Here is a 14,964-nt window from a genome sequence, read left to right on the forward strand (position 1 = left end):
TGCCGGTGTTGCTGTGGTGACTAATGAGTTTTTAATGCCACCTGCTGTAAGCAGCTGGATCTTAAAGCAATCGTAAGCAAGGGTACTTCAGACCACCAACATTTTCTTTTGTGGCAAGGATGCCTTTAGCTTTGAAAATAAATAAATAAATAAATAAATAAGGATAGAGAGGCAGACCGTCAGTGCTGGTGAGTGCATCTGTCCTTCCTGAAAGGCTGCTTTCTGTTGCTTTCAGCTGTCACTTTAGCCAGGTTGCCCATTTCCTACAGCCTTTCCATGCAACTCAGTGAAAAATGGTGCTAAGGGGCACACCGGTCTTGACCTGTGGTCACATTTCACATATCCTGCAGGTACTGTTGCCACGTATCTAAACTACGTGAGTGTTAGGAGGGCAAATGCATCATCAGTATCAAAGTTTAAGAGGAAATTATTCATAGCACGTTAGATTCGTGCTAGTAGTGGCCTTAGGTTGTAAAGAATGCATAAGGATGGACTGGGAACTCTATAAATTAAAGAAGCATTACTTTAAAGATTTTATACTAAATAATGCTGCTTTCTCTCAACAGCATAAAAGGGCGATCTCAAGATGAATTTGAGAGAAGAGTCTTACTAAGCGTTTCTAAATGGTTCTAAATTGCTCGTCGTTGTATTTGCTTCCTTTCTTCAGTAAATCTGTGCTCCTAACAGATCTCAGCATAAAGTCATAGAAGCCTTCGTGAAAGCAGCAGTGACACCGTGTGGCCCCTTTCAAGCAGTTCCGTGCTCCCAGTGCATCCTGCCTTTGTATGGCTGCTGGCACCCAGGGCTCTGCCGGGAAGCAGGGCAGCGGCTCTGTAAAGGCACAAACAAATTCGTTGTGGTCTAAGGAGGATCTACCCATGTCCTTTTCAGTTTAGGGCAGAATCTGCCAAGCACACGGAATCATACACTTCCCATTTTTTCCAGATTATCCCACTGATAACACCTTGAGGGGCAGGCCTTAGCAACTGCTGACTTCCTCTTTGGGTGCTCCACTCAACTCAAATCCCAGTTAGGGCACATGCAGCTCTCAGGTAGGTGATCAAGGTGAGCCAGTCAGCTATGCTCCCTCTTCAGATAATAGGGAGAGAGGCACCTCTCTTACTCATTCTAAACACCTGTTTTAGGAGGAAAGGTTGTTGTCTTACTCCTTTGGTGTCACAGGGAATCCAGGTTTTGCCTGACCACAGGGAGCAACCCATTATACAGCTAGCCTTTGAACAGGCTCACAGGGCTATGGAGGAGTGTACAGAGGACGAGAAGGGACAGCAGCTGCTTTGCCTAATACCTAATGACATAGTCCACAAGTTGCCAAGTGTCTGTAGATTTGAGACTTAATGCTCTAGCAGAGGGACTGGACTCAATGGTCTTCTGAGGTTCCTTCCAATCCCTGACATTCTGTGATTCTCTGATGATGGGACTTGCACACTGGGAGCAAAGAGGGCTGAAGCTTTTCATGCAAAGAGACATTCACATTCAGAGTTTGTTTTTTTGTTGTTGTTGTTTGTTCCTTTTTTCCTGTGGAAAAGCTATACAAGTTATTCAGTGTGACAATTCTTATTTATTAGTCACTGAGTGTCATTTTTTTTCAGTGCTATTGCACAGTGAAGCAATATCTGAGGCTTTTAACTTGGCTTTAAATTTCATTTATAAATGGTGATTCAGAAAATGGTTTCTATCAGCCAGGAGCTTCATGGTTCTTTTTTTTTTTCTTTTTTTTTTTTTTTTTAAATAAAACTGTAAGGCTGCGAACGAAAATAAATGTTCCTCAGGGAAAAGCTGTTTTTCATTTCTTTCAGCTAGTACTCAGTTACCGGTATAAAGTGCAGATGATTTTACCGATACATTTCTGCTGTGGTTATGATACTCTTTTCCCAATAGTATCTCTTGGCAGAAGTTTATTTTTGGACTTGGTAATCAGTTGTGTTAGAGCACATCTGTAATATGTTTGTCCTATTCCTTCAGCACCAGTGGCACCTGAGATTACCTCCATCGAATATTACAATCACCTTTTGTACATCACCTGGACCTATGGAGGAGATGGTACTGACCTCTCTCATTCCAGGATGTTGCATTGGATGGTCATTGCGGAAGGAAAGAAAAAAATCAAAAAGAGTGTAAGTATGACTGGGGAAAGTGTCATTCTCTTTGTATTCTTTTGCTCAATTGATGATTTTGTGTTGCAGTGTTTGAGCATGTTGGTTAATCAGTTAGAGTTATTTCTGTGTGCGAGCGCTTCTGAACACTCAAGCTGTCAAAACAGACAGAGGGTGGAATGCTTCCATTCCAATCCAACAAAAAATGTTGCTAATTTAGGTGAGAATTTAGGAATAGCTTATTGAACTTCTGAACTGCGACTAGTAGAAATTGTAAAGAGTATTTAGAAATAAAGAGTATTTTTTAGTTAACAGAACTGCTGCTTTCAATTTCTGGTCAATAATAAGCTATAGGACACTACTGTATGATTTTTTTTTTTAAGTCATTTATACCAGGTGCTATCACTTCCCATTTTCTATTTGGACACATGTACCACAAACTGATTGGAAGAGGATTTCACCCAGAAATGTTGGAAAACTTGCCAGATGTTACGATGGTTTCTTGGCACATTCTCCTCAACTATTTGAGCTAATTTAAAAATCAATTAGAAAAAGAAATCTGAGTTTTCCAATTATGGAATAAAGCCACACTTCAGCAGGGTATCAAGATGCACATTTAACCTGAATCACAAGAGCAGCCCCTGGACATAAAGCATTCCTGCACAGGAGCACATACTGCCAGCGTTGTAGCTCCTTGCAGCCTGTGACCTTCAGCACTGCTATTGATGTTTTGATCATTTTGATCAGGTAGAAAGTGGCTGCTCTTTTTCAAATGAAAGGTTTTCTCCAGCTGAAGATTCACCAGATGCTGAATTGGAAGTGGATTTTCAGGATAAGTGCAAATTCATAAGCAATTTTTTATTTTAATTTATCCAGAGCATTATAGAATTCATTGGTTTCCTAGTGGCTGCAAGAGTGAACCCATCTGGAGCTTGTTGCACCATGAATCTAATTACATGATTAGTGGAACTATTCAAAAACATGACATTTATAAGCAGTAGGAACTTCCAGTATTTGGATCTTTGTTTCAAACAAAAAAAGAAAACCCCACATTTTATTTTTTTCCCAACAGATAAAGTATTCTAACCACTGAATTTGAAAAAAACATTGCGGAATTTTCCTTCTCCCTTCCTTCCCTTCCAAAAGTCGTGTTCTCATAATGCAGTTATTCTTTCAGGGAAAGTTCTGACTTCTATGCAACAATTTCAGATAAAATATATTTGAACACAAAATTATTAGATTTAATAAATATAAAATAAGCATTTAATACAAAATTAAATGGAAATGAACATGGAATATGTAATTTTTCCATTAAACAGAGGATTAAAAATAGAGAGTATCTACAGCACAGAAGTACGCGCAAATGTAGCTTCAAAGCCATCTTAAAAGATATTTTTCTTTATATTATTTTCAGAATAAGAATACCCAGCAAATACTCTTACGAGAATACCTAGAATAAGCTATTTATGACTGAATTTTATGGTGCTGCTTATATTTGTAAATACAGATGCATCATGCTTTCAGGCTTAAGAGTGTATTTTTTCTGCTAAGCTGTGTTAGTCTCTTTCAGGAAGTTTCCTGAAAATGATACTATATGATTATCTCTTTATATGATTAGTTGTGGTAAAGATTGTTAATGTGAGTGCTTTTCTTGTGGGATTATTAAAATTAATAGATAACAGAATCAGGTAACGATGACTTCTTCCTGCTCTTTTTGTATTTTTGAAGACTCTGGAGAAGTTGGTCAGTTTTTAGATAAGTGGACAAACTAATGTTAGCCTGCATTCAGAACTGTTCATCTCTCTTGGATCTGAAAATTTCAGCTGAAAATTAAGTGTCCATGGAAAGCAATATGAGATTCCTGAATGCACCATTACTAGTTAGCCTACAAATCCTCTGAAAACAGCCTGTTGCAGTATGAGAGTCCTGTGTTCTTCTCTGTGGCCCTGGAGAAATGAGGAACTAACTTGCTTCCATAATAATAGGAAGAAGTTATTCACAGTCTGTTAAACCCTAGCTTGGATTTGGATCATATCTCGTTTCATATCTGTAGGTGACTCTAGTCAGTGCTGGGTCATGTAATAAGGTTAGAGTGTGCGGAACAAATTTGCTGTGATGTGCAGAACTTTCTTTGTAGTACATTAAGCAACCAGATTAACTTTAGAAGAAGAATATCTGGTTTGGGTTGTATACTTAAGAATTGTTGTCTTTAATTATTGTAGGTAACACGCAATGTGATGACTGCAATGTTGAGCTTGCCTCCGGGGGACATTTACAACCTTTCAGTAACTGCTTGTACTGAAAGAGGCAGCAATACTTCCCTGCCCCAGCTTGTGAAATTGGGTAAGAAATGTGTGCTTCTTTGCAAGTTATGAACCCACTCCTTCACTCATTAAATGCAGAATTCACTCTGTCAGCAGATTCATCTTCTTCCTCGTTACTGAGTTGTGTACCTGTGATCATATTTCTCTTGGAAAGCTGTAATTTTTTTTCTCCTTGCTGTGAAGATTGTCCCATTCACATATGTGACACTATTCCCTAAATAGTATTACTCCAGAAGAGCAAGAGTAGCAGAATCTGGCTGTAAATGGAAGAGTGTAAACTGCTTACTGTCTTTCTGGGAGTAAAACTGTACTCTGTATTTATTTTACTAAATTATTGAACACTCACAGGTTTTGGGAACAGAGACTCGAATTTCCCAGCTGAAATTTTCAGTACAGAGCAAATCTTGGTTTTGCCTGTTTCTCAGTCTGCATTCTGCCACCTGGTATGACTTCGTAGAATCATAGAATGGCTTCAGCTGGAAGGGACCTCAAAGATCATCAAGCTCCAACCCCCTGGCACAAGCAGGGCCACCTACCTCCATATGTAATACTAGATCAGGCTGCCCAGGGCCCCATTCAACCTGGCCTTGAACACCTCCAAGGACGGGGCGTCCCTCCACGTTTCCTCCCTACCTCAATTTCTCCAACACCAACATCCATTTTTAAATACAGATCAGTGAGAGTATTCTTTACACACACACAAAAAAAATCAAATCAAATTCATGGCTGAGGGGCACTGCATCATTCTAAAAGAAATTTGTGTAATTTACACAAAGAAACAAAAAATAGAGATGCCTTCCTTTAAGTCTGAAGAAAACTGAACAATAAATTACTGTGCCTCAAGAGATTTCACTTCACTTTTGCATGTACATGGAATTGTCGAGCCCTTGGTGCCTAAAGCTGTGAAATGTTGAAGCATGCCTAACTGCTTTTACGGGCATTAACTCCACTGTGAAGGTGGGTAAAGGAGAGCCGGTAATTTCAAACTGGATTATCTTCTCTATACACATAATATATCTTTTCTGAGTGACAGTGAAAGGAGTGATATAAAAGGTTTTCATAATTTATAATGAATTAGAGGTCTTTTAGCAGTCATTATCTACTTGTCCTTTTCTATAGCTCTCTTTTACCCAAATCCCTAAAACAGTGCTGGGGCAAGCAGTACAGCCACAAGAATCTAAGTACTTCCAGATCTTTTCATCAAAGGAAATACTTGAAACAAATTCCATGGATTTTCCCTTCTTTATGCAAGTCTCGTTGTCCGTTCTGCCCAAGACTGTGTATCTGTGCACACAGTTAAGTGTGTACATTCCCTGCAGAGGATAAGTATATGCCCCTGCTACTACTACCCAAATATTTTAGGAATATTTCAAAATATCAGCTAGCTTTATCTTCCATGCAGGTCTATAAATGCCATGTGTTATTAATGTTACACCCCCTGCATCCTAGCTGTGTCTTCTTGTTTTTCCTTATGGACAGGGAAAACAGCAATTGGCAAGGGCAGGCAGACTCTTGTTGAACTCTCCCGGTTATTTTGTTCTTGTTCTTTCACTGTCAACAAAAAGAAAGCAGAAACAATTCAGTTTTGATAAATTGCCTCTAGACTTCTGTGTGGTTGTTTGATTTCCTCTATCCTGTTTGCACTTTGAGTGGGCAATTGTAAGGGTATTTTACAAGAGGTTCTCCTCTCTTTTTCTGAAGGAGCACTGGGAGTTGTAATTAGCAGTAGTGGGAACTGATTCTAAGTGATAGACAACTCAGCACTTGGCAGTCACTTAAGCATTCCTGCCAAATGTTCTTCCCTCCATAATGTTTGCTTCATTCTGGCAACTTTCCACTTGCAGAAAAATCAAGCCATTTGCTGGAGGCAAAAGGAAGATTTGCTTGGGATGATGCCAAAATTTGAAACTCATATTTTCACTGAGACCATTTTTTACCTGGAGTGAGGGATGGAATGTATTTCTAAATCCAGGAGCAGATACATGGGTATAACTAAAAGAGAGAGAGGCTTTCCAATGTCTTTCTGGGACATTGTTTATGATGCGGACCCCATGACACAGAAGCTGCCATGTGAAAGTGCCTCAGTCCTTGCCCTGCTCTCTTAACTTTTTCCCCATTGTCAACGTACTCTTAACAGCCTCAAACCCTAGAATGCTGATCTGATTGTCTGGGGAACAGATACTTCTTCCAAATCTATAACGACTTGAACAATTCCTTTGTGCTGGATTTTTTGTGATGAATCTTACACATCACATCCAGGCTTCTGTGACAGTGTCCTATGCAGCGAGAATAACAAATTATTTGTGAAAGGAAAAGAACAGAAAATATTGTTGTACCTGGTTAGTCAGGATTGCTTTTCCCTGCCCTTCAAGATACCCTTCCCATGCTCCCAATGCTCCTGGAGTTTCAGGCAGGCCTTGCACTGAGCGCAGACTTCCAGGGGAGGCATGGCATTTTTAATCATTTGAAAGCCCATGTTAATCAATCACCATGTTTCTGTCCCTAGTGGGTTTCTTCATCTCTTCAGCAGAACTTTTCCCTTTTGACATTTGATCTTCCTCTTCATACTTGGATCCGTCTCCACTCATTTCTAAAGTAACCTTAATTTTTAAATCATTCTATTCTTCCTTTCTACCCACACTGCAGGATATATATAGTAAAGCTTCAAGAATGATGAAATGAGACCTTGGAGACTCAGTGGATGGCTGAGGGAAATAGTTACTTCAGTGGGCAGTGTTTGTGCCTTGCTCCCACACTCCTGTACTCTTTGGGAATGTAGTGGTAGAACAGGGGTTAGAGTTTTAAACTACAAGAGTGTAGGTTTAGATTAGATACAAGGAAGAAGTTCTTTACTCAGAGGGCAGTGAGGCCCTGGCACAGGCTGCCCAGAGAAGCTGTGGATGCCCCATCCCTGGAGGTGCTGAAGGCCAGGTTGGATGGGGCCCTGGGCAGCCTGAGCTGGTAGGGCCAGCCTGTCCACGGCAGAGGGTTGGAACTGGCTGCGCCTTGAGGTCCATCCCAACCCAAGCTGTTCTGTGATCCTGTGATCCCCATTCCACCCAACAGTCTGCCATCACTAGTCCGTTACCCCAATGGCAACAATCCTCTTATTTCAGGGTTTATCTTCTCCTTTTCATGTGAGAAGCTCAATGCCTTGTCTATGTTAGTCTGTTGCAGCACAACAGCAACAAGTACAAAAACAATAAATTAAAAACCTCTGAGATCTGGACCTCTACATTCAATGAGGAGAGAAAACTCCTGTAACTAATTGAAATGAGTGGAGATCCAATTGCCCTTGAATATGGAACAAAAAAGACAGACTAGAAGATATATTTGATCTGCCAAATGACTAAATATTTCCTCTGGTGCAATTAAGTGAACCTAGACAGAGCTCACTTTGGGAGGGCTGCTTCATTATTATCTCCTGGGTCAGGCCTTGCAAAGCAAATATTTATCAGTGCAAATGTTTTGCTAACAGGTGGGCAGACATCTTCTCCTGAAAGAGATTCCGTTAGCATTTTTCTATTAATACAATATGCTGATTGCCCTAAAAGAGTCTGTGAAAAAGGAAGCGACTATCCAACTGCCCAAATAGAGAACATTTTAAATAAAAAAAGAAACTAAGATACTTCATTGCCTTCCCATTTTGCATTGGTTGCTTATCATCATGAGGTATGGTGCTCTTTGCTGGCAGACTATCTGAAGGAAATGAACAATAGAAAGGCATTGGCATTGCATTTCTTTTTATGTGATGCTTCCTCTTCTTGTTTGTACGAAGACTTCAAGATAAGCTTAATAAAAGGAGATCTTCTCTTAACTAGAACCAGCACCTCCAAAGTCACTGTTTGCTGTCAACAAGACTCAGACCTCTGTCACTCTGCTGTGGGTGGAAGAAGGAGTGGCTGATTTCTTTGAAGTCTACTGCCAGCAAGCTGGATCCAATCAAGAAATTAAAATCCAGGTATGTGAAGTCCTCTTTGTTTTCTACTTTTCATTTCTAAAACTGCGATAGGCCTGGAATCTTTCAGTTTACTGTCTGCTGCTTACCATTTGTCTGTAAAGCCCAGGGTTAGGGTTTTCAACCAAATGTGATAAGGTGGTTCAGAATTAGAGCCTTTAGAGCCTTTAGAGCTGAGCTACTAAAGCATTTGAAATGCTAAAATATTTTGTTGTTTTACAGTGTTAAGACTGGCTTCTATCTTGCTGATGAGATTGTTACTGGTTGAACAGAAGCTATGTTCATCCACGACAACAGCAGTATCAACCCTTGCCTAGTCATGAAATGGACTCTATTATACTCTGCAAAACATGAAGAGACACAAAACTAAGGGAATGTCAATGAGCAGAAATGGAAAAATTTTTAGGTAGCTTGATTAGAAATGTGAAAAATAGACATATTTAGATGCTACAGGGCTGAGCTCTTTTGTACAGTATCTGATTAATACTGGCTTACTTTTCTTCTGGTTTTGAGGACTGTTAACTGAAGTTAAGTGCTATTCAGATTTCCTTTATGGGCAAATGTTGCTGCTACTTAAGCATTTTTTTTCTTGCAGTATTTCCTTCCAGATTCAACTTCAGAAAATAATCTTTTTTTCCTTCTGTCCATGTTGACAAGTGTGCTCTTTGGACACATGAACATCTGAGTGTTCAGATTGGTAAAACTGTTCTGTGAAAAGGAGGAGCAGTATTAGTTTTGATTTCTTGCTATTCAACATTGTGTATGAGGATTACTTTGTGGTTTAGCTGACGGCTTAGTGAATACTGTGATTGCGTGCTATGAAATACTGTTCTGTCATCTGGACTTTCCCAGAATGGGAAATTACTCAGGAAAAAAATAAAAAAAAAACAAACACAGACCAGTAATTATCCCGAAAAATATATACACCCTCTTTAACTCAGTCTGTGAAATATTTAATATTTTAAGTTAAGAAAGGCACTGACTAAAGGAGAAAATGTTCAGATGCACTTGAATCTTTTGGATAGTTTGGATTCCAATTTTAGATTCCTGTTCTTTTCACAGTGAATAGACAGAGATCATGAAGTCATTATCTACTTAGCAGAAATTCAAAATAATGATGTGATTAGACAAGAAAGGTACCACAGGATTTGTGGCTTCAGTGCCGAGCAATTATGTTTTAAGAACATCAGGAAAAGACTGCTCCGCTTGGCAGGAACTTCAGTGGTTTCTCACTTGTTGACATGAACATCTGGCAGTGGGAAATATATAGAGATTAGCAGTTCACTTCTCATTAGATTCATCACTGTCTTTTCTGTCTCTGTGACAAAAGGGGAATGACTCCTTTTTAAACCTTAAAAATGGATGCTTTCTCATTAGACTGGTGAAAATCCTTTATTTGTGATTTTCCATGCTAATTACATGAATATTTTTGTCATTTTCCTCCATTTTTAAACTAGCAACAGATTTCCATGTTTGAACATCTTGGGTTTTGTTTGACTTATTTAATTCTTTCCAGAGTGGAAAATGGAAAAAAAACATCATACCAAGTCCAAATCATGGCCCCTCCTTTTAGCTGAGGGAATACAACTCTCTTCCCTTACATTCATGCACATGTGATTTCATCTGCATAACGTAAATCAGAATTGCATTGCAAGAACCCTTTATCATATAGAAGGAATACCTGGCTGATAATGGGCCACTGAAAATATCCAGTGCTCACGGCTTGCTGCATTGCACTCTGTCTCTGGAGTGAGTTTATTAATTAAACTTCATTAAACTCTGTTTCCTGTTATTGCATCTGCAATCCACCCTTTGCTCTGCTGGAGTACAGAAAAGTACTTACTCTCAGTAAGTATAGTTTACAGAACCATAAAGACCTCTATCTTTAAATCAATCCATACGTGGTGTTTGTTTTGTTTTTCCAGACCAGCATTTATTAAACCAGAGACATACACTGCATAAAGTTATTATATAAAAAATAACTGTTTTTCCTCCTACTTGTGTGGCTTAGTAACCAGAGCTTGAGAGCTTCTGCCTACCTCTGGGAATGTTCCAGGGGATGCAGCACTTTCTCCACTGTGAATGTGCCTGGCCAAATAACTGCAAAGCACTCTCCTGCCCACCCCAAGGGGTTCTGGACTCCCTGAGGTGCTCTGGGCTGTTCCCACTGGTGCTTTAACCCCTGTTGCTCTCCCCTCTTCTGCAGACTAGGCGCCTATGTTTGAGGGCAGGCCATGATTATTGTCCCTAGGTTTCAAAGCACTGCTTTTATCACCAAATTTGACTTTATCATTTCAAATAAGTGGTAGGAGAGCAGAACAGTGATTCGTGTTCTTGCATTTATGGGAGACACAAACTACTGTGTGGTTTTCTCCACATCTATAGGAACCTGTCACTGTCTCTTCACATGTAGTGACTATTTCCAGCCTAACTCCTGCCACTTCCTACAACTGCAGCGTGACCACCTTCAGCCACAACAGCCCCAGTGTTCCCACTTTCATTGCGGTTTCCACCATGGGTAAGCAACACTTCCCTTTCTACTTTGTCCTCCAGCTGCAGCATCTGTTTCTTCTTGCTTTCTAAAGCTGCTCTCAGCAATGCTGGCAACCAAACATTGTTTGTGTCATGGAAGAGATGCCAGATGTAGTAGGGATAGGGAAGTAACTTTTAAAAGTTTTTATTAAAACCTTGATGGGGTTTTGATTGGTAAGATACAAACTGGTGGCTCAGTTCTCTACTGGCTTTTAGAAGTTAGATACCTAGTTTGTAGTTTCAAGGCTGAACATCAGTGCCTGGTGATGTTTATGGAAAAAAAAACATCTCCTCACCCAATCCCAAATGAAATGAGGAAAATAACACTGATGAGCTGGTAAGGAGAAAAATCTCTTTCAATTTTCAATGAGGAAGTGAAGACAGTGAGAGCAAAGGAGAAGAGAGAATGGGGTATACTGAGCCATCACATGCCAAAGGGATAACTCCCACTGGAGGCTATCTGGGCTTGCCATCAAGTTTAGCATTGTACTGGTTTTGAAGAAAGAAAATCAGTGTTGGATTACCCAGAGCAATGGAGTTTTGTTTAAAGTCTGCCATTCATAATGATCAACATGATCACTACTTGGTTAACGTAAGTCGTAGCTTTAGTCATGTGTCCTATACATCATACACTACTCCATCATGGAATTCAATGCCTGAAATTTAGCTCAATGACTTTTAGCTCTGTAATTTCTATTCTAAAAATGCTTCTCTTAATGTAAAGTTATTTTGAGCAAGTAGAGCAGGTTTCTTATGTAGTGAGCAGAACATGTTATCTGTTCTTATGCTAGTAAAACTAATAAATGTATTATGGAACAAAAAAAAAAAGTCAAGATTTTGTTATTGAGAGTTGCTTTGAGCTCTTAGTTAAAACAGAATATACTGTTAAAATTTATTTGCCAATGTCATTCAATCCACTTCAACCCAATATGTTAACAGAGCCTGTTATTTTGCTGTTGGATCAGAGAGGGTATTGACTATTGCTGAAGAACACCTTCAGAGTTGGAACTGTGCTTTGGAGACATAGACAATGAAGAATATCTGTATTTTGTATTTTCTTCTCCATTTTTCTCTTGTATTAAGTATGGCAGTTAAGGAAAAAGAAATAAAAATATCAGGACACAAAATGCCACAGTGAAGTCATTTCCCCATGGAAATGTTGTAAGAGCAATAACTAGTCAAAACGTTCTTTTATGTCTAGTAGTATATTTTCCTCTCTATAAAACTCTAGGCTGAACAGTTCATAAATATAACACTATATGGGTAGGGCTAAGGGAACTTAGTTCTTCTGAATCAAATAACCAAGATCCTGTTGTTTGTATATACAGTCACTGAGATGAATCCCAACATAGTGGTAATCTCTGTATTAGCCATTCTAAGTGTCCTTCTCATTGGACTGCTGCTGGTGACCCTTGTTGTGCTTAGGAGGAAACATCTACAAATGGCCAGGTGAGTCCAGACTTACGTTAATTTCAAAATTATCAGAATGCAACAACACATTATGTCAGTAGTTATAACTTGGGATATTTTTATATTTGGGTAATACTTGAAAAGCTTGCGATTCCTTCACAAAATTGGTCTTACTGATGTTTAGAAATATCATGTCTTCTATTTACCTTCATTCTGGACCTGAGCTATCAGCTTGAACATTTGCCTCATTTTAACTCTGCTCAGTTGGATAAATAAGAAGGGCAGTTGCTTAATATGGAAGGGTTGTGTCAGGAACTTAAAGGATAATTGAGGTTTGAGGCACATTGGCATGATCAGGACATCAAAATGATTTGCAGATCTTTCATTTGGTTTTGAACAGGGATTTTCTGTATCAACAGATAAGATGGTTATTCCATGGTTAGTTCATCAAGTCCAAGATTCTCCATTTCAGGGGCCATGCAAGGCCTCAGCCCTGTCAGCCAAACCACCTAATGAGGAAGGGTGCACCCAGGGCCTTGACAGTCTGTCCCTAGAACATTTGACAGCCTACATCCAACTCCTGGTCTTTGTCTGTCCAAATTCTCCATGTATATGGGATTCCATCCTATGGGAACAGCAGCATGGGACAAAGATTTTCTTACCTAGATCTCATCTATCCATGCAGTCAGAATGCATAAACCAAGACCTACAAACCCAGGAAAGATCTCAAGTCCTTCTGTTCACCTATATCATTAACTATTCCCATTTGTTCTATTGCACAGATGAAAGAAAAAATTATCTTGCACAGCTAAAACTTTTTTCAGAACCCGTTCCTTCAGATATCCACACTAATCATTTATACCTGAACACAGACATTCAATTTTTCCTTGTATATCTCACCTGTAAGAGTTCAGTTTTGTGTAAGTTACATTATGGAGTAGGAAAACAGTGGAGAATACTCCAAACACCCTGTATGTGGCTTGTGTGCTGGGTCTGGAAGGTTCCTGTAGTCTTCATCCTTTTATAATCTATGCTGTATACTTTATATTGATTTACTCTCCTAGCAAATTGTAATTGTTTCATATAAAAGACTTGTGTATAAAATCTTTGACTTGATTACCTAGCAAAGTCTACATTTTATGTATCTTGTCTTGGCTATATATTCCAGGCAACAGAAGACCACATCACATAGATTTTTCAGGCCGTTTCTTTCAGGGAATATTATGTGGTTGGTTCCTTTTATATGTGACTTGCTCTGGGAAAATACCATCTATATTAATTTTCTTTTCTATTGAATTACTATGCAGGCAGCCTAAAGCTGTTTCTTGTTCTCTTCAACACTGCTTCTAGCCATAGAAGATAAAAAACCCAAGAGGAAATTAAAACGTAAATTCAGTGAAGCTGCAAGCACTTGTTTGTTTAAATCAAGGAAGGAAAAATAGTCAAGTCAGCTTATCATTTGCAGCAGAAAATAATGAACTCGTGATAAATTCACTGAGATGTTCCTCAGGAAATTCAGTCTTATTCGCATTTGTTTTCTGAACTCAAAATTACCATGCATTTGTCAAATGGAGACAAATATACATCTTTTCCTTAAAGGAGTTGGGACTGGGAATATTTAGTATAGAAAAGTAAATCTTTTGTGTGTTTACTGAGGCCACCAAGGGGTTTCAGTGCCATACTATAGAAATCCCAATTCTGAATAGAAGATGAGGCTTATTTGAGCTTTTTATTAGCAACCTTTTCTTTTTTTTTTTAGGTTTTCTAAAGATTATTAGAAAGCCTAATCTGAGGTTAATGGTTTTGGAGGACTACATTAAGGGATTTCAGTTTTGTTTATCACACATTATCTCAGACCTAATAACAAATCTGAGTGTTCAGCACATCTCTGAAACTTCTGGTGTACTCTCTTGAATCAGCATCATTGCAAGCGTTGCGAATCCTAAGATGGTAACTTTGTACTCAATGGTTTTCCTGAAACAGGGAGTGTGGGGCTGGAACCTTTGTCAATTTTGCATCATTAGAGAGAGATGGAAAGCTACCATATAACTGGTGAGTGAAAAGCTTTTAATTATGTTTTTCCCCATCTCTGCTTTATTGGCAAATATGACCTTTAAATTTTAAATGTTTTTTTTTTTTTTTAAATGCAATCACTGTCCCTATTTATGATAAAATTACTATTTCTGTTACTTCAGGATTTTATTTCTTGAACGATGAGTCAAGACTGTGTGTACTGTCAGCTGGTACTTTTAGTAGGATATGAAGTATAACATGTCAACAAAGTTGCATAGATGCACAATTATTTATTTATTTATTTATTTATTTATTTATTTTCTTGAAGACTTATTTCCTAAAGTAACACAAGTGTAGAAACTTGATCTATAAGTCCATCAGCACTTCCACTCTTCAGGATTAAGCTTGTCTGTAGGTGATTAATCAACAACCATCTTCACAAAATGCTGTTAGTCATTTTTCCTTGCAATGAAAGGATGCAATGACAAGTGTAAACCAACTCAATATTTACTGCAAATTTGTGTTCAGTGCTGTTGAAATGACTGGAAGAAAAATTTATTTTTTCTAATCTAGAAAATCACCTACAAGGGTTATAGGCACTGACTATGGACTC

At 38.7% G+C, this 14,964-nt stretch overlaps 1 protein-coding gene across 1 annotated transcript in view; it reads left to right on the forward strand.

Annotated features, from left to right (window-relative positions):
- The window catches only part of PTPRO (protein tyrosine phosphatase receptor type O), a 154,707-nt gene that overhangs the window by 115,041 nt on the left and 24,702 nt on the right, over nt 1-14,964 (forward strand). Inside the window, exons 11-16 of the mRNA XM_085216780.1 lie at nt 1,984-2,135; nt 4,337-4,457; nt 8,260-8,399; nt 10,782-10,914; nt 12,257-12,377; nt 14,322-14,390. Coding sequence (XP_085072906.1) covers nt 1,984-2,135; nt 4,337-4,457; nt 8,260-8,399; nt 10,782-10,914; nt 12,257-12,377; nt 14,322-14,390 — 736 coding nt within the window. The remainder of the gene's footprint in view (nt 1-1,983; nt 2,136-4,336; nt 4,458-8,259; nt 8,400-10,781; nt 10,915-12,256; nt 12,378-14,321; nt 14,391-14,964) is intronic.

This window comes from Meleagris gallopavo, chromosome 1 (assembly GCF_905368555.1).
Source record: "Meleagris gallopavo chromosome 1, MGAL_WU_HG_1.1, whole genome shotgun sequence".
NCBI classification, from domain to species: Eukaryota; Metazoa; Chordata; class Aves; order Galliformes; family Phasianidae; genus Meleagris; species Meleagris gallopavo.